This window comes from Vanessa cardui, chromosome 8 (assembly GCF_905220365.1).
Source record: "Vanessa cardui chromosome 8, ilVanCard2.1, whole genome shotgun sequence".
NCBI lineage: Eukaryota > Metazoa > Arthropoda > Insecta > Lepidoptera > Nymphalidae > Vanessa > Vanessa cardui.
Window position 1 is genome coordinate 4,497,848 of NC_061130.1, and position 19,087 is coordinate 4,516,934.

At 32.7% G+C, this 19,087-nt stretch overlaps 2 protein-coding genes across 2 annotated transcripts in view; one reads left to right on the forward strand and one right to left on the reverse strand.

Annotated features, from left to right (window-relative positions):
* Positions 1–3,869: 3,869 nt before the first annotated feature.
* LOC124532174 lies at positions 3,870–7,218 on the reverse strand. The gene is made up of 3 exons (XM_047106906.1): positions 6,960–7,218; positions 6,029–6,788; positions 3,870–5,735 (listed from the first exon to the last, which is right to left on the reverse strand). Exons 1-3 carry the CDS (start codon positions 6,983–6,985, stop codon positions 5,637–5,639), a joined length of 885 nt encoding a protein of 294 aa, XP_046962862.1. The 5' UTR covers positions 6,986–7,218; the 3' UTR covers positions 3,870–5,636.
* Positions 7,219–11,432: 4,214 nt separating this feature from the next.
* The window catches only part of LOC124532058 (cadherin-related tumor suppressor), a 118,179-nt gene continuing 110,524 nt past the window's right edge, over positions 11,433–19,087 (forward strand). The window contains exon 1 of the mRNA XM_047106687.1: positions 11,433–16,986. Within this exon, the coding sequence (XP_046962643.1) occupies positions 11,833–16,986 (5,154 nt within the window). The 5' untranslated portion in view covers positions 11,433–11,832. The remainder of the gene's footprint in view (positions 16,987–19,087) is intronic.

Below are 19,087 nucleotides of genomic sequence, written 5' to 3' on the forward strand. Positions count from 1 at the left end.
CTGCGTTCAGGAATTAAAGATAAATGAGTGTAAATACATAATAGGGTAAAATAACAACTCCCACCTCCGCAAATAAGTATTCCTTAAATGAAGATTCAAGGACACTGTAGGACCTTGGCAGTGTAAAGAATGAGAAACATTACTTAGTATTAATGGTACCTTGATTATTTATCATTAGGAGACAAACAAAAAATGAAGATAAAATAATCAGAGCAGATATTTTTTAAAGTTGGACCTGAATTTTCAGTACGTGAAACCCCCTGCCTAAGATTTCACTCAAGCTTCAAATAAATAATAATTTCACCAAGAAGAACAATATAAAGCTATGTCATATACAGCCTTGAGCCGGAAATTTTAGAAAAAAAAAATAATCACATAACCGTGCATAAACATTCGACCTTTAAAAATTTCTTATTCTTTATTCGAACTTTTATTATTTTTATAAAACAATATCTTATGAAATAATTTAAAAGGTTTCGCTTGTTATTGATTAAAGTTAAAATGAAGACTGTCGACGGTACGTGGGCGTTCTTTCCTTCGAAATTGCCTTTCTGTTGAAAGGTTATAGGTTAAATGTGTTCTTTTGCTTACAATAATATATAGGTATGTATATTCAGGATTTCTTTGAATTTAAATATTTCTGAAGTTAGCTTTTTACGTACTGTACGGTATCTTTTTTCGTGTTTTAGGTGGTAAGTGCCTAGTGGTCACCACCACCTACCCATAGAGAATAGTGCTGTACGAAATATTAACCATTCATTATATCGTCAATGCGCTTCCAACCCTGGGACTATAAGATATTTGGTCAATTGTGCCTGTAGTAAAAGCTCACTAACTATTCAAACCATAATACAACATTTTTTTAGTACGAAGTCCTAACATCAACTAAGTAAGTACAGTAATTTCATTCGGACAATAGCACTATTATAATTTGTTAACGGCGGTAAGTAAATAATTATATTATACTGTGCGACCCGCTCCGCCTTCGCACGGGTGTAATACTGACACTAAATTTGATTATTTACGACATCACATTAGAAACTTTTCAAATAATCTTTACTATATTGTCCAAGTATTACACAAAAACCTTCCTCTCTAATTATTTTAACTATTAAAAAAAGCCACATCAAAATCCGTTCATCATCATCATCATCATCATCAGTCCGTTTTTGTCCATTGCTGAGCATAGGCCTCTCCAAGTGCAGGCCACTGTGGTCTTTTTCCGGCTACTCGCATCCAGCTCCTTGTGTTAAAATCTAAGCATACATAGAGACGGACAGCGGATAAGCGACTTTGTTTTTATGCTATGTAATGATGATAAAAAATAATAGAAAAATAACATAAATCAAATATAACACTTATTAATAAATTAAATAATGTTCAGATACTAGAACTGAAGGCTGTTACTATTACTATATACTTTATTACTATTTTTTTTATTTTTATTAAAATCGACATAATTAAATAAATATGTCAAATTATATAGATATATTATCAGATTGTTCAACGATCATATAGCGATAATCATGAATATTACCAGGCAGATAAATAATGTTAAGACAATAAATATATAAAATTTGCAAAAGTAACACTACTATCATTAAGCAGTTTCTGAATCGCTGGTCATGGGCAGATAGCTTAATTTTATCTATACAACTATATATATAAAGAGAATATGAAACATTTATATTTTTATATATTGTATTCAAAATTTACGGTCAAGATTTATATAGTAACTAGTTTTAGTTCATATTTGTATATATTTAAGCATTTATTGTTAATAATTCTTATGTTAATAAATTTAAATTAAAAAAAAATCGTATATAACTAATAGATGGAAATAATTAGTTACTTAGCCTGCTACTGCGTTTCGAGAAAAAGCGTGTTTGTCTCCACAGATGAGAGTTCTATCGATACCGTGCGAGAGTCAGGGCGCCGGGTTCGTTATGTTGAACAAACATACACTGGACTTTTTTTAGTATCAAACACACACAATACCAATGAAAAGTAAATAAATACATTGCAATACCAATAAAAAAAATCTTAACAGTTATATATGAAGGTAAAATTTCTTACACTGTGTAATTTATTTGAATTTTTTAATTAGACTTTCGAAGATATTACGGACTTTGTAAACTTTCGGTTTCACCCGCGTGAAATTTATAATTAACTATACACACAAAACGTCACCCCTATGCACTCGAGGGGTGAATTGTAAAAGGAATATACACCGGGTGATTCAAACTATCTATTATTATGAATGATGTTTCATAAAAATCGCTTCAGAGGTTTAAAGGTGAAGAGGATTACCTCTTAATTATTAAGTCAGAGTTACTTTCTCATTTGATGGCCTCCGTGGTCGAGTAGGGTGTACACCAGTTTTCATGGGTACGAGGCCCCGGGTTCGATTCCCGGCCGAGTCGATGTAGAAAAAGTTAATTTGTTTTCTATATTATCTTGGGTCTGGGTGTTTGTGGTACCATCGTTAATTCTGATTTTCCATAACACAAGTGCTTTAGCTACTTACATTGGAATCAGAGTAACGTATGTGGTGTCCAATATTTAAATTTATTTATTTAATTTTATAATTTTAATACAGATTTAAAATATATATACATATATATTTACATAGGTATTAAAAGTCTACATGCTTGAACTAAAATTTCATTACGGTTGTATGGAATTGGTTTGAAATTCAATATTGGTTTGAATTTCATAAGGTTATATATAAAAGCTTTTACAAATTACGTGGGCTGCACAAAAGATGTATTAGGGCTGTCTACTGGCGCAGACATCCCTTGGAACGACACTGATTTTTTTATAGTATTGTTTTATATTTTGATGACCCTATGTTATGAACATGTAAATTTTGACTGAAGATTGCGGGTTCAAATTCAGTTAACCATTAAATTATCACGTGCTTAACTTAGGTTTATAATTCACTAGCGGCCTACACCGGCTTCGCACGGGTGCAATGCTGATACTAAATCCATTACAGAATTTGTTTATTTACGCCATGTCATTAGAAACTTCTAAAATTTTCAGCGTTTCTTTACTATATTGTCCATGTATAACAAACAAAAACCTTCCTCTGAAATCACTCTATCTATTAAAAAAACCGTATTAAAATCCGTTGCGTTGCTTTAAAGATTTAAACATACAAAGGGATATAGGGACAGAGAAAGCGACTTTGTTTTATACTATGCAGTGATTTCGGCCCGGTGATCGGAATCGTATATGGTATGTAGAATCCGATCTGTAACATAATTATAACTGATAACATTGTATGATGATTTATTTTTAGGTTAGTAAAATGATATATATTTAGAATTTTGATTGATTTATTATGCTTTATCTACGCTCTCTGTGTATATATTTGTGTGTGGGCAGGTTGTGGGCGGCTATTCATTATTTATTCTGCCTCTAAATATATTGTAGCCGTGTTATAGTTTCAAGGGTGAGTGCGATCGTGTAATTACTGTATATATATAATATCTATGAAAGCCTGTTTCCAATAATATTGTGTAACTAAGATGTTAATATATACAAACAATACTATTGGAGTGTGTGTAGTATTAATATAACCACTTTATACTAAATGTATATGTGTATACGATATTTATACTAAAATAACGACGTATATCTGTTTGTTCTAATCTTTGTAACAAATGACCTGATTTTGACAGGACTATCACAGGCAGATAACTAATGTAATGAGTTGTAACGCGCAAACGTCGCGGGCACAGTTAGTTTTATTAATAAAATAGAATCAAGTTGATTTAACGAGTTAATTGGGTATTTCTAAAACATTTGATGTACATTATTTTATTTATCGGTTAAATATAAAGGGCGTAATAAAACATCAGACGTATAATTAATATATTTTTATTATTTTTTTTCATTTTTTTATTTGGATACAAATTCCTCTGTTACATTTGTTATCTAGTATTTTTACGTGTATCCGTTGTTATGACGATAATTATTTTAAGATGAACGAAAAATATGCTAATATACTCTCTATAAAATATATACCGATAGTCGTGTTTGTATAGTGATATTTTGAGCCACATTTTCACACAAAAGTCATCTAAACAATAGGCTTGTATAGATTACATAATTTGCGAAGTTTTGATATTTATTATCTATCTATCTTAAGGCATTAATTCTATAATTGAAAATAATTTTTACAATAAATTTACGAACAAATCTGATGCTGAAATGAAAGGGAATTTTATGTTATAAATGTTCAAGAATAATCAATCGGTGTAAACTAGTAATACTATATAAATCACTCTACAATTGTAATGTTACTTATGTAATTATAAACTAACCTTCAGGGATGCGGGTCCAATACTTTATACAAATATGGAAAAGTAATTCGACATTACTATAAACAGATATGTACTTTACAAAGATAAATTTTATTAAATTTACAATGAATACAATTTGAGAGTATGTTTCGAAGAGAGATTTACGAAGGTAGCATTCGGAAAATTATTACCATTATAATTTAAAAGTGGGAAATTTACAAATAACATTTCTAATATAAATAATAAAATGGCGGAATTAATAAGTATTAATCGTTAACAAAAGGTCTCATAGACCGTTTGTCATACAAACAGTTAAGAAGCCGTAAAGCTGAAATATCACGTAATCCTCTGCTTGCCAAGAGAATCATCATTCTTACTATTTATAAAAGTATACAATATTATTTTCAATATTTTGCTTTGCAAAAGGTTAACTGTATTGTCTATTTAGACCGTGAAATTAAAGAAAATAAATAGCACCACATTAAAGTTTATATACAATATAAAATATTTAAATTAATACAAAAATTCAAATAATTTGGAAGATAAGCAGTACTTTCCAAGTAGTTATATAAATTAATCATCAAATCCAATTTACAGTAAGCTTCAAAATACATTTTGTATCACAATATATATGTACATATATATCGGTTTCTATTAGAAGGACGCGAACATTTCCTTTATATTTAAAAATATTATAGCCAAGAAAAAGTTCAATGTCTTGCGCAGTTTTAAAAAAGTACCTTACTTAAAATATACACATTCATTTTTTAAAAATAATAGTGAAGTATTTTTTCTATCTAAATCTTAGTAGAATGATATCTAATATTTACAAAAATTGCACAAAAGTTTGTGCGACGCGTCAGCTGCCAAATGAAGGGAACCTCCGATTAGGATTCTTTTAAAAAGTTACCGTTATCGTAATAATCAGCAATCGTGATTATAGTCACATTTTGTACATTAATTAACTTTTATATCAACTACGAAATTTTATCAAAACTAGTAAAGAATCGAAAAAGATCTGAGATCAACTATTATATCGATTAGTTATATTATAGAAATCCAGTCATCAACTATTTATTTGAAACAAGACAGTTATTGCAAATGGCGGCAAATAACGTTTTCATTTAGCCGTTAGTGATGTCTGAAATATATGACTGTATGATCAATATAATTAAAAAATTATATATTACGCAATTACATTTTTTTTTTGGTTATTTTGATTGCCTGTTTCTCGTCGTGATTTTATCAGGTCGCTGTTGCCGTAAATTTACTATTCTAAAATAATATTCAGTCTCATGTTAGTTGGCGGTAATCAATTGTATCAATTTAAGTTGCGATACGATGTTTCAGTCCTCGAAGTTCGACTACCAGATCGGAATCACCAGCAACGAATCGTTTATCGATTCTTCGTCCTTTCAAATTTTCCTGCAAACAAAAAAAGGTTTTATAACATCTGATTCAATTTCATTCATGCAAAATTTTAAGTAGGTTATTCTGGAAAGCATTTTTAGCTGATACAAGTTCCCCGCATCCCGCTCTACCGCGATTGACCTGACCTCAGAGTGCGTGTCACCCACCACCCCCAACCCGGCCAAGTTATTTTTAGACTTCGGGATTCCGCAATCGTATATACTTAGGTGATTTAAACTATAGAAATAAATATACATAATAAATGGTGTTGGTAATAGTGTACTTGGAATTAGAAAAATAATACTTACATGCCCTTGTTTTTCGAGAAAATGTGTGATGGCGTTGTAGAATGGTGCCTTTATTTTATTCTGGTTAGATCTGTGGTTGTGGGTGATCGGTGCTGGTCGAGGCATCACAACTTCTTTGTTGATATCTTTAACTTCCTCTGTACTGATTTCCGGAGCTGCTGTGGTGACACTTCGCTTATTTCCATTCCAGTTTATAAAGGTGTCTGAATAATCTTCAGGATAATCATCTTCTTCAATTTTAGAAACAGTTTTCGGTGCATGGTAGAGTGGTTTGTCTGCCAGAGCTTTAAGTTCTCTTACATCTTCGTCCTCGTTTTCTTTCTCCTCGTAATCCATATTCGAGAATGCAGCCCGAGCATTTTCACGTCGCCTCTGTGCGTCTTGAGCCATTTGTGTGAGAATTAAATTGTCTAGGAAAGCGGCGTTGACGTCATCGATATTATTAGATTTCCACCGAGGAGAGGACTCGTTTTCGAACCACGTCTCTTGTCCGATAGGCAATGCAGCTAGTCTTTCTTCTTGTTTCTTTGGCGCTTCATTTGCAAAGTGACCATATGGGTCATAAAAATATGTATAAGGAACTTGACCGTAAACTTCTGGTGCATTAATAGCTGGAGCATCGTAGTAGTACTGGATTTTCGGAGCATAATAGTAATCGTCTTCAGGATATTCTCTTGGTGTCTGAGCGTACATTGGCCATCCTTGGAGAGGATAGGTCTTTGCTTGTGCTAACAGTGAGCAAAACAAAACCATCCACATCCTACAATAAAAATATTTCTTTTTTATCGAATAATGAAATAAAATATTAATTTTTTTTTTGAGTATAAATGACAATAATTTATATTTTAATATTCTAAATTTAATTACGAATCTACTATGTAACTTGACGTATATTAAACTCTAGTATGACTCTAGTATTTAATTATCTTACCTTAGTCCTGAGTTTACAATGCACATTTTGCACAATGTTCCTTCACGTAGGACATTTAGGGCACGACTATGACGATAGGGTGGGTCGCAGTCCTTTATAAGCTAGTCGCCCACGCGCCGCCCACACGTTCTCAATGAACCACCCTGCGTACACCCTGCGAAGGTGGTTGGGTGTTTGTTCCCCATTCTCAATTCCCCGCCACACAGCTATCGATCGCGCCCACAGATTATTCATCTTACTAAACAGTACAATTTTGTCAACGGATTGTAAGATCGTATCTAAGAAGTATTTAGTAAATACAGATACAGTAAGGCAACAGTAATCACTGACTCTATTTTAAATGCCTTTATATTTATTAAGCCTTTCTTCTTTGTTATGTTTGAAAACTAATTTTATGGATATATTTCATCAGTATCTTTATGATGTTACATTAAAATGTTAATGATTATTTAAATCGATTTAGTATTACCTACCTGTGAAAGTTAATATTTAATTCGATGTGATACAAAATAACGTAATAGTACCACAGATTTATAATTATTCAGAAAAATTAAAAGGTTATTAGGGAACATTAGCATTTGTTATGTCGATACTCAGAAAAGGGAGTACACATTTAAATACGTTTTAAATTTAAATTTTCGTTGATGTTTCGTTTTAAAATTTACTCGTTCAGCTTTTTTAAAGGCGTGAAATCTAAAATTGGTATATTTTTGTAAACGTTACAATAAATACATTCATAGAGCTTCAGAAATTTTGAAAATATTCTATTCTACAGAATTCCTTCGATGTCCCGATGTAAATTGAAATACATGAATTTAATAATATACATTGTTACGTGAAGGTTAACTTAATAAAAAGCGTGTTAAATACCATAAAAAATGCCATAAAATAATAAAAAGTGTGTGAACTATTCAATTTGACTATGACATGGCGTCGTTAGTGAAACATGGAATTTTATGGAATAACATTTTGAGAAACAAGTTCTATTTAATTAAAACTGGTTTATATAAATATTATTCTCTAATTCTCTCTAACGTGTAAAAAATTCAAATACTTTTTTATATGACGCGGTTATTAATTCATTAACATAATAATAAATACTACACTTTTAATTATCATACTATCAATATACATTATTACCATAATCGTAAAATGACGATTTACAATTAAGAGCTAACTTGAATAAATTATTTCGATTTTGTTTCTTCAGATGGCTTATACGAAACGTTTAACAAAATTGAAAGATATACACATTTTTAAAGGGTATTATAAAAACAAGACAAAGATTCCTTTAATATTTATTGTACGCCTTTTTCTAAATAAACCAATGGCGTCTATTTTGTCTTCTTCACCGCGATAAACGGATATGTACGTTTAAAATATTTAAGCCGGGATATGAGCTTATAACTATACAATGTAGCTTGAATTTGCAATTAATTCTTGTATTTTTTATCCTACAGTTTTCATTGTTGTATGTCACATCTATATATAGTTCGTATATTTTTAGGATTACAACGTTGTTATCGTATTATACGTTATTACGTATCTTTTCGCCGCGAGCAATTAGTATTTATCAGCTCAAGTCGCGATAAAGCTTATCAGGCCTTACGTATACATAAATTGTTTAATAATTCGACATTCGAAATAACTGTAGTTTTATTTTTTTATAAAAATATAGAATACATTCTAAAATTAAACTTTATTGTGATTAAAAATGCATTATTAAATTAGTATTTCGTAATATAAAAAGTAGTGTAAAAATATTAATATATTTATATACATCGTTAGGTATAGATTTATGAATTAAATATTTCAAAGACTTTGTTACACTTAAGCGCCGTTTTAAAAGAATAGCATGGGGCAGGTCGGGAGAGGGTGAAATCGCTATTCTTGAACAGTGGAACTGCATAGTCAACTTCCAAAGCGGAAGTACCAAGTAAGATGTCGATGACCGACTGGCGCCCCTACGTCGACGGTGCGACTCAATACCTAGTAAAAATTGACATAAATATTTTGAAATCGCATGTTTCTATCTTCAGGCGAAATGTAATAGGCATTTATCTAAGTTCCACAGACGTTCGACCATTCATTATACGAGAAGCTGTCATATGAAAAAACAAAAAACGATCTAAATATATTTTAATTAATTATCCTTTTTGCTGTACGATTTTTTTCAATTCAGGAATACGTGTTGATATTTCATTGAGTGATATCGTTTATTATTTTTGATACTTAACATTCATAAAATTAAATTTGTATAACTTGAAGCAAATCCAATTTCAGGCTTATAAATAAATATTTAAGGAAAGCTTCGATATTTAAAAGAAAAATATTACGCTCAAAACAAGATAGTTCTCTGTATCACAAAAAGATAAGGGCAGCGCTGATGTTAAAAATAGAAATTCATTTTTTAAAGATGGCTTACTAAGAATTGTCACAATAATTGTATTTCTCGGAGACGCCTTTCCAATTGCAAGATCTTAATGCGTGTCTGCTCGTTACGTAACCAAGCGACAGTTTTGAAAGAGCTTAATTTTCCATTGGCGTCGAATTTACTCACATAATATGTACTCGTAACTATGCTTTCCAACGAAGAGGCGCGCGCCGCACCGTCCGTAGGCGGCAGCTGTTTTATTAATAAAAAATACGCTACGAAAAAATCGTTATCTATTACTCGGATATATTAATAGTTAAACCGAATTGTAGATAATGTTGTATTGTAGATAGAAATACTTCCATATTGGCAAATTTTGATATACATATGACTTGCACAAAACAAAGAAAATAAACTAAACAGTATTCAAAATCATCTATGTAGGCGTAAATACGTAGGCGAGAAACTTATATTAATGCTAATTAACTTGTTCTTAATTAACCCTTTACAATTATGTAGATTTCTGCTTATAGCCATTAAATATATTAAGCGGCTAAACGTACTGCTGTCGGAAATTCAATTGAAATGACGTAATACGTGGTATTGTATTTTTTAGGTATGAACATCAAGTCAGCCATGTATAGGACTCTTTCCATTCATGAGAATAAGTCCTTACGTCAGCACGTCCCGGGGGGAGGCACGCCCCCCCTCGGGTGTAACTGCTGGTGCGCTGAAAGTGGGGAGTGACGTCAAACCATTTCAGCAACAAGTGTTCCGAATGAAAATATAGTATGTGACGGTACATGTCTATTTTTAACCTTCCAAAAGAGGCCGCTTGCATATATTGCAATTGATCAATAACATACTAACTGACGGCACTGGATATATATACATAGATACATTTATGTACAGATGGTGCAAAATAAATGCTAATAGTACAAATATTTTTCATGTACTAATTTTGTTTTCTATCCAACATTTATGCACATTTAATTTTGCAATACATATATTGTAACATATTTTAATTTAGACTTATTTACTATTGTTTTATTGATAGTACATATTACTATTTGCGACTATTTTCCCAAATATATCTGCGAGTCTTTGTTTAATTTCCTACTAAGTTTTCAGAACGATCACAGTAGCGCCATCTATTAGCAATTTATGATATTAGCTTAAAAGTTCAGTGAGCCGCTGGCATTCAATGCTACGACATTATGGTTGAGCTTTTGGCATGTATTTTATCTAGATGGAGCTTTTATAAGTTACAGTTGTTTAGACTTACAGGGTTGTATAAATGTAATAGATAGAAAGATGTTTATGTAATAATATAGTTTATTATTAATTAATTATTAATAATAATTATTATCAATTAAATACTATTTGTAATTTCTTAAAGTTCATTTAAAACTGTATTGTGTTTGAGTTTATTCTATTAGTAGCTTTCAATTTATTGTAGTTATGTGTACATATAATTATGTAATTTAAAGTTTATCCTTTGCAACTAAACTTTCTTTTAATATGTAATTGTAAATTAAAAAGTACTGTACTACTAGTAAGATGTAAGAGAAAAATATTGTAAAGTGACAATGAGTTTTTATTCTTACGCTTTCTTTGAAAAGACTTCAACGCGTTTCAATGTTTTGCAATGAAATTATTACAGATCTTTTTTTGATATAATTATTATATTAAAAATACAATGGAAGCGTATAAAATATATATTTATATGTTTATATATGTAATATGTGTTTAATAGTTTATACTCTTTTTTAAGTAATATTTTAAAGAAATCGTCCATTATATATTATTTATATTTATCGGAACGGGAATTATTTTTAGTATATAAATAAAAGCAATCGAATAAAAATGATAACACGGTTCTTTTAAATATATTGACAAATATTTTTAGCAGATATGGGAAGTATAAAGTAATCTTGAACAATGAAATAAATAGTAGAATCCTTGGGCGGCCATTATCTTGGCATCATCATCCTACAGCCACGGTCGGAGCTTTTAAGGCTGCGGGGGAAGATCGGCGAGGAGCAGGGACGGCCGCGGGGCGTCAAAAAAGCCTCCGCCCGCTAGTACCGAGTCGAACGCGACGCAACTTGCATGTCGTTATAGTTGCGGTATATACACAACACAGTGAAAATAACTTGAAAGGATTGTGTTTAAGCTTTGTGATATCTTAATTAAGTACAAGTTGTAAACATACTGTTCGTGAAGTACATAAATAAGTTATAAAAACGAATATTATAGTTCTGTAACTGGTGTAGATAGTGAGTGTCACGTGTGTTTACGAATGAATGTGACGGCGTAGGCGCAACGGCGGGTCGCACTTTCTGTGAGATATTCGTGCTCGCGCAGGCCGACGCGGCCATGTTGCATACCTGAAACGAGCGAGCGCGCGACACTGCGCGAACGGGACACAATAACCGCTTTAGTCACGGGGTACTTTCGCTGCAAGAGTCCTAACCTTGCAATGTTATCAACAGTGTCATGACTAGGATGGGGCGGTGGCACGTGGTGCTGGTCGCGCTGGCGCTGCTAACCGGCGCGGGCGCTGGCGCCGCCGCCGAACAGATGCAGTCTCGTGCCGTCGATACTGGAGTTGACCTTCGCGTACCCGAGGCTCAGCCTATTGGAACGATTGTCGGTAGAATCCCAACAAAACCTGGCTTTACATATCGCTTTAACGAACCGCCTAAAGAGTTTGTTCTTGATCCTTCATCGGGAGAAATAAGAACTAACTCGATTCTTGATCGTGAAAGTGTTGATCGTTACGCATTTGTTGTTTTATCAAGTCAGCCTACATATCCTATAGAAGTTAGACTGCGGGTAACGGATGTGAACGATAATTACCCGGAATTTCCTGAACCTATAATCGCTGTAGCGTTTTCCGAAAGTGCAGCACCGGGAACTAAGTTATTGCTAGATGCTGCTACTGATAATGACTTGGGTGAAAATGGGATAACAAACGATTATAGAATAGTAGATGGTGATAACGAAGGAAAGTTTCGGTTAAATGTTACGGTAAATCCAAGCGGACAAACTTCGTATTTGCATTTGGAAACTACAGGAAAGTTAGATAGAGAAACAAATGATTTTTATATTTTAAATATATCAGCGCGTGATGGCGGAAATCCACCAAAGTACGGATATCTTCAAGTAAATGTGTCTATTTTAGATGTAAATGATAATCCTCCTATTTTTGATCAAAGCGACTTTTCTGTGTCTCTAAATGAAAGTGTGCCTCCTGGAACGACCGTCCTTAAAGTAACTGCTACAGATAGTGATTTAGGTGATAACAGTAAAATAACTTATGAAGTAAGCGACACAGAAAAACAATTTGCAGTCGATCCAGAGTCAGGCGTTATAACTACTGTAAAAAAATTAAATTGTCCAAAATATTGTAGTAATAAAACATGTAATATGACTTGTGTGCTAACGGTTATTGCGAAAGACCATGGAGTGCCTCGTCAGGATGCCAGAACGTATGTAACAGTTAACCTTATAGACGCAAATGATCATGATCCAGTTATTACATTTACTTATGTACCACCTACAGCTAGTTTTGCTACTGTTGACGAAAATGCGAAAAATGGGTCGCTTGTAGCTGCTATTACGGTTACTGACTTAGATGCTGGTCTTAATGGTATAACTAGCGTTCATATTGTAGCAGGAAATGAACTAAATCATTTTCGATTAGAAAACTCAAGCAGTGTTTACATCGTTCATGTAAATGGTATTTTAGATAGAGAAGAAATAAGCAAATATAATTTAACTGTTGTTGCTACCGACAAAGGAATACCTGCAAGGACTGCTACATCATTTCTTGTTATTCATGTGAATGATGTAAATGACCATGAACCCGTATTTGAAAAATCGGAATATTCAACAGTTTTGAGTGAACTTGCTCCTTCCGGAACTTATGTAGCTGGCATAACAGCAACTGATGAAGATTCCGGAGTTAACGCTGAAATATTTTATGATTTTTACGATGGAAATCAACAACAATGGTTTTTGATTGATCATTTGACAGGATTAGTAACGACAAGATCTGCTTTAGATAGAGAGATACAGGGAACAGTTGAACTAAATGTCTCAGCAAGGGACGGTGGTCCAAATCCAAAATGGGCTTATACTCGGCTGAAAATTACTATTTTAGATGAAAACGACGAAGCACCATCTTTTCCACAATCTCAAATTAACGCTACTCTTCCAGAAAACGTGAAACCAATTAAAGAAATACTTATTTTGACTGCGTCTGACTATGATCAGGGAACTAATGGTTCTGTATCATATTATCTCTCTTCAAGCGTCGAAAGAAAATATCCAAACACGTTTATACTTGATCCTATAACAGGACAGTTAAGTGCTGCAGCAGAATTAGATCGAGAAAAAATTTCTTTGTATGAAATTCAAGTGATTGCTAAGGATCAAGGATATCCCCCACAGTCATCAACTGCTACAGTTTTTCTTAAAGTCCTCGATGTAAATGATAATGATCCTTTATTTTATCCTCAAAGATATTTTGAAAGTTTAAGGGAAGATGCAACTCTCGGTTCCAACATTCTTAGAGTCAATGCATTGGATTTCGATGAAGGAGAAAATGCAAAAATTATATACAAACTCGAAAGTGGAGGTGATGGATATTTTGATATTGAACCAATGACTGGTAATATTATATTACAAAAAGATTTTCGTAAAGCTCCCAAAGCACTTTACACGCTCCGAATATCTTGTAAAGATAAAGGTAATAGACGAGCTGTGGAAGATGCATTTGTTGATATAATTAAATCTTCATATCGAAAAAGCCTGGAGTTTGAAGGATATAATGGCTACAACTTTAAAATAGTTGAAGATGAAGGAACATCAAAATTTCAGCCTGGTCGTTTTGTTGGCAAGGTTGGTACAAGAACATTTAGTGATTCGATGTTATATTACATAATGGAAGGTGATCCTAAACATGTTTTTAAAATAGATGAAAAAACTGGAACAATAACCACTGAATCTAATATTGACCGTGAAGATAAAATGACTTATCATCTTAAAATAATGGCTAAAAGTGGACAAGCTTTTGGCTTCACAACTGTTAATATTTCAGTTTTGGATGTAAACGATAATTACCCATATTTTATAGAAGGAAAAGATGATATTCACATACCGGAAAATATGGCAGTAGGCCAAGAAGTATATTTTGCCAGAGCAACTGATCGTGACTCAGGATCTAATCGAACAGTTTCTTATGCTTTAAATTACAATCCTGATAATATTTTCCGAATATCTGAGACTACTGGTGTAATATATTTAAATAAGGCTATAACAAATGAACCAGGCTCTGTTTTATCCGTTGAAGTTACCGCATCTGATAGCGGCAGACCTGTTCTTGCGACTAAGCATACAATAACTGCTATTATTGACGACGTCAATGACCACACACCTGTATTTGACCATACTTCATATGAAACTTCTTTATTAGAATCTACTTATGTCAATACCAGATTTTTTGCAATATCAGCTTCGGATGCTGATTTAGGACCGAATGGCAGAATATCTTATTCTATTACTGAAGGAAATATGGACGGAAAGTTTGGAATTTTCCCTGATGGTTATCTTTATGTTAAAAATCCACTTGACAGAGAAGAGAGAGACTATTATTCTTTAACTATAACCGCATCTGATTACGGTAAACCGCCGAGATCATCGCAAGTTCCTGTCGTTATTCATGTTTTGGATGAAAATGATAACAGTCCACAGTTCACTAATACAACATTCATATTTAAAATTAAAGAAAATGAACCACCTGATACTTTTGTAGGTAAATTGACAGCAACGGACAAAGATATTGGACGTAATGCTGAATTGACGTTTAGTTTACCTATTGCTCAAAGTGACTTTAGAATTGATTCTCGAAATGGCTTTATTAAGACCTTAAAATCTTTTGACAGAGAAAACTTAGCCCAAAATTCGGGTCAAAATTATATCACATTAACAGTTACTGTAAGTGATAATGGTAAGATAAAACTGTCAGACTCAGTCAGAGTAACCATATACATAACGGACGTCAATGATAACGCACCTATATTTACACGGACCCCTTACTCTGTCGATGTATCTGAAGGGACGGCGGTAGGAGCTTCAATTATGAGAGTATATTCTTCTGATGCAGATGAGGGTCTGAATGGAGATATTTATTACAAATTGATAGGAGGTGACGATATGGGCAAATTTATGCTAGACGAAGCTACTGGTCAACTGTTCATTAACAAGCCTTTAGACCGAGAGAGTGTAGATCATTATCTTCTCACAATATTAGCTCAAGATTCAGGACAGGATGTACGGCTTTCATCTAGCACGACAATAAGCGTGGATGTACTCGATGAAAACGATAACGCACCGACATTTTCCCAGACACAGATGAAAGTTTCAGTCTTAGAAACGGAACCAATTAATAAAAAAATTATACAATTTCATGCAAATGATGCTGATTTAGGTATAAACAACGAAGTACAATTTTCTATTTCATCGGGTAATAGGAAAGAAACCTTTTTTATAGACAGTTATTCCGGAGAATTATTTCTTCATAAACATTTAGATTACGAAGACTTAACTTCTTACATTTTGAACATAACTGCTACTGATAATGGGAGCCCAAGTCTTTCGTCGAGTATTTCATTTGTGGTTAATGTTATAGATGCAAATGACAATGCGCCTGTATTCACTAATACTGCCATTGTACGACAAATACGAGAAGGTATTCCTACACATACTCCTATAGTAACAGTGACAGCCGAAGACCCAGATTCAGGATTGAATGGTAAAGTTTATTACTCGATCACACATCAAGATCCGAATGATGGTAGACGGCATTTTGCAATAAATAACATAACAGGTGTCATCCATACTTTATTACCTATTGACAGAGAGAGTATTGACACATTTAGAATAACTGTTGTAGCTTATGACAGAGCAGAACCACCTTCGACTAGATTGTCTGCAGAAAAACTTGTAACTGTAATTGTTGAAGATATAAACGACAACGCACCTGTTTTTGTGTCTATGAATGCTGCTGTAATTAACTCTGCTCGCTTAGGTCGAAGTATGAGCCATGGTATATTTATTATGAACGTTTTAGCACGTGATCTCGATTCTGGAACGAACGGACTGGTTACTTATAAATTGATTCACGGTGGTAATGACATATTTGACTTGCATAGAAGTAATGGGGCGTTAACATTGCGATATCCTCCTGCTGTGCCAGATGCCAGGTGGAATCTGGTCATTAAAGCAACAGATGAAGCTGTGTTAAGTGAGCAGAAAAGTACGGAAACTTATTTGACTGTTATAATGGGTGGGATGGAGTTAGAGGGCATTACATGGACAAATGTAGGGTCTATTTCAGTAGCTGAAAACGAACAAGCCGGAACTGCTGTGTTAAACTTGACAAATAACTATAAAGCGGGATTAGAGTATTACATAGTGAATGTGACTGGTGATAATAAACAAGTGGACAGGTTGTTTGATATAGATTCATCATTAGGAATCTTATCGACGGCAGTTTCCTTGGACAGAGAAGCTGGCGTTGACAGATATGAAGTGGAGATTTGCGCCGTATCGACGGGTTCGCCGCTGCAATCAACGATGACAAAGGTAAACAACAAAATATAATTTTTAATTTTGACTGTACGAATATATTAAATCGTTAAAAAGCGCTAACAAGAGTGCACCCCTCTGACAGATGTCATGATCAAAATACCAATGTTATGTAGTATAAATATGGGTACGCTTTATTTACTTATTTTAAAGCAGGCAATCCAATTAACTTCGCACAATCGTCGGTGGAAGACAAAACATCGGCACCGTACTGTTGTTAAAATAAAAATAAATTTAAAACGAATGCTCGTTAGCGTACGTCGGCTTGCGGACTCTAATCGGAGACTCTAAATTAACGATAAGCTGTCTCGCAACGATATCACAACATTCGTTCTGAAACCTTCTAAAGATTAAATGAAACATGGATTTTATTTGTAATTCGTTTCGTGTAATGCCAATATTAGCTATAAAATTAAGCATACATTAGTATGAAATACAATTAAAATACCTAGGTATGTTTCCAACTATTTAAATAATATCCGTAATATAAATAAAAATCTATCATTTTGCACCAATGAAATACAATAAATCTTTTTGATTCTTGCATAAATGATAAACGAATGCTAACTTAAAGTTACCATATTTGTGACCTAAGTCTTAATATAAATAATTATAAAAATTAAACATAAGAATATAAATATTCAAACATACATATGAGATATGATATATGTATATCTTTGTACGTAAGTGTTACTTTATTTTGCGTATCCTTCCTACAATACTGTAGTTCTTTGTGACAACCTTCTTTTCATTTGTGGAAACTTATTTATGAAAGCTATAATATATTATAATATATTATATTTCTGGAAGAAGAAACCAAGAATAATTTATTGACTACTAATTTTACTACCATTCTTGCACTAAAATTAAACTGCAAACTATATTATTTAATATAATGAAGACAGTATTATCATTATATATGTGCATGTAGTAATGAGAAGGACATTTAGCGTTTCACCAAATTTAAATTTTAAGTTGTCACTTGAATATTAGTAAGGGTTAGGAACAAAATACCTTTTTTATTGAACATAAGGAGAGAAATCGTTTTTAAGTACACTTGTAAATTCACTTGAGAAGAGGTAAACGATACTTTTATTTTTTAACACCATAATACGAGAGGTCGAATTTATGACACGATAATACTTTTATTAATTCAATTCTACCTTTAATGCAAATATGCGAACCAAATTACATTTTAGTATGAAAAATATGAAGTAACCCAATTGTTATGCGAAATTAAAGACTTAAATGTATAAAAATATATGTTTGTGTATACAGAAGTACATATAGACAATCTGATTATAAACAAATGACACACATATTTACGTGAACAATTTTTTATGTTATTCAGTGCCATCTAAAGGATCTAAGAATAATCTCGCGCCTATGATTTCTAGTCTTAGTGTGTGTTTCTACCAGTTACCCCTCGCAGTACTAGTGTAGAAGGGATGATCTGCGGGTGTGAGGGATAACAGTAACCTATGTCCTGTTCAAGGTTAATCTAACTTTATGCTAAATTTCATCTATATTGATTTAGCCGTAGTGGCGTGATTGAACAGATGCCCAACTATCGAAATTTTGCATTTCTAATATTAGTACAAAAAACTTTCAAAGCCATAGTTTATGACATACTAGAGACCAGCTTGCTTCCGGCTTTTTATGGGTGCAATAACTGATACTAAAATATACTACATTATTTGTTTATTAACGACATCACATTAGAAACCTCTACAAATATCAGTGTCTCTTTACTATAATATCCATGTATGATATACAAAAAACTTCCTCTCGAATCACTCTACCTATTACAAAAATTCCCATCAAAATCCGTTGCGTAATTTCAAAGATCTAAGCATACATAGGGACAGAAAGCAGTAAGCGACTTTGTTTTATTATACTATGTAATGGAATGTAACATGTAATGATATTTCAGAAATATTATTTATATAAATATAAATAGTTACGTAATACAAAGGAATCTTAAATAAGCTGTTGTATATTATATTTTGTTAGTAAGATTATTTGATATATTATTTTATTAATGCGGGAATGTTGTTTATGTAAAACCTTTTAGCACGGTTCTTTATTGAGACGTTCG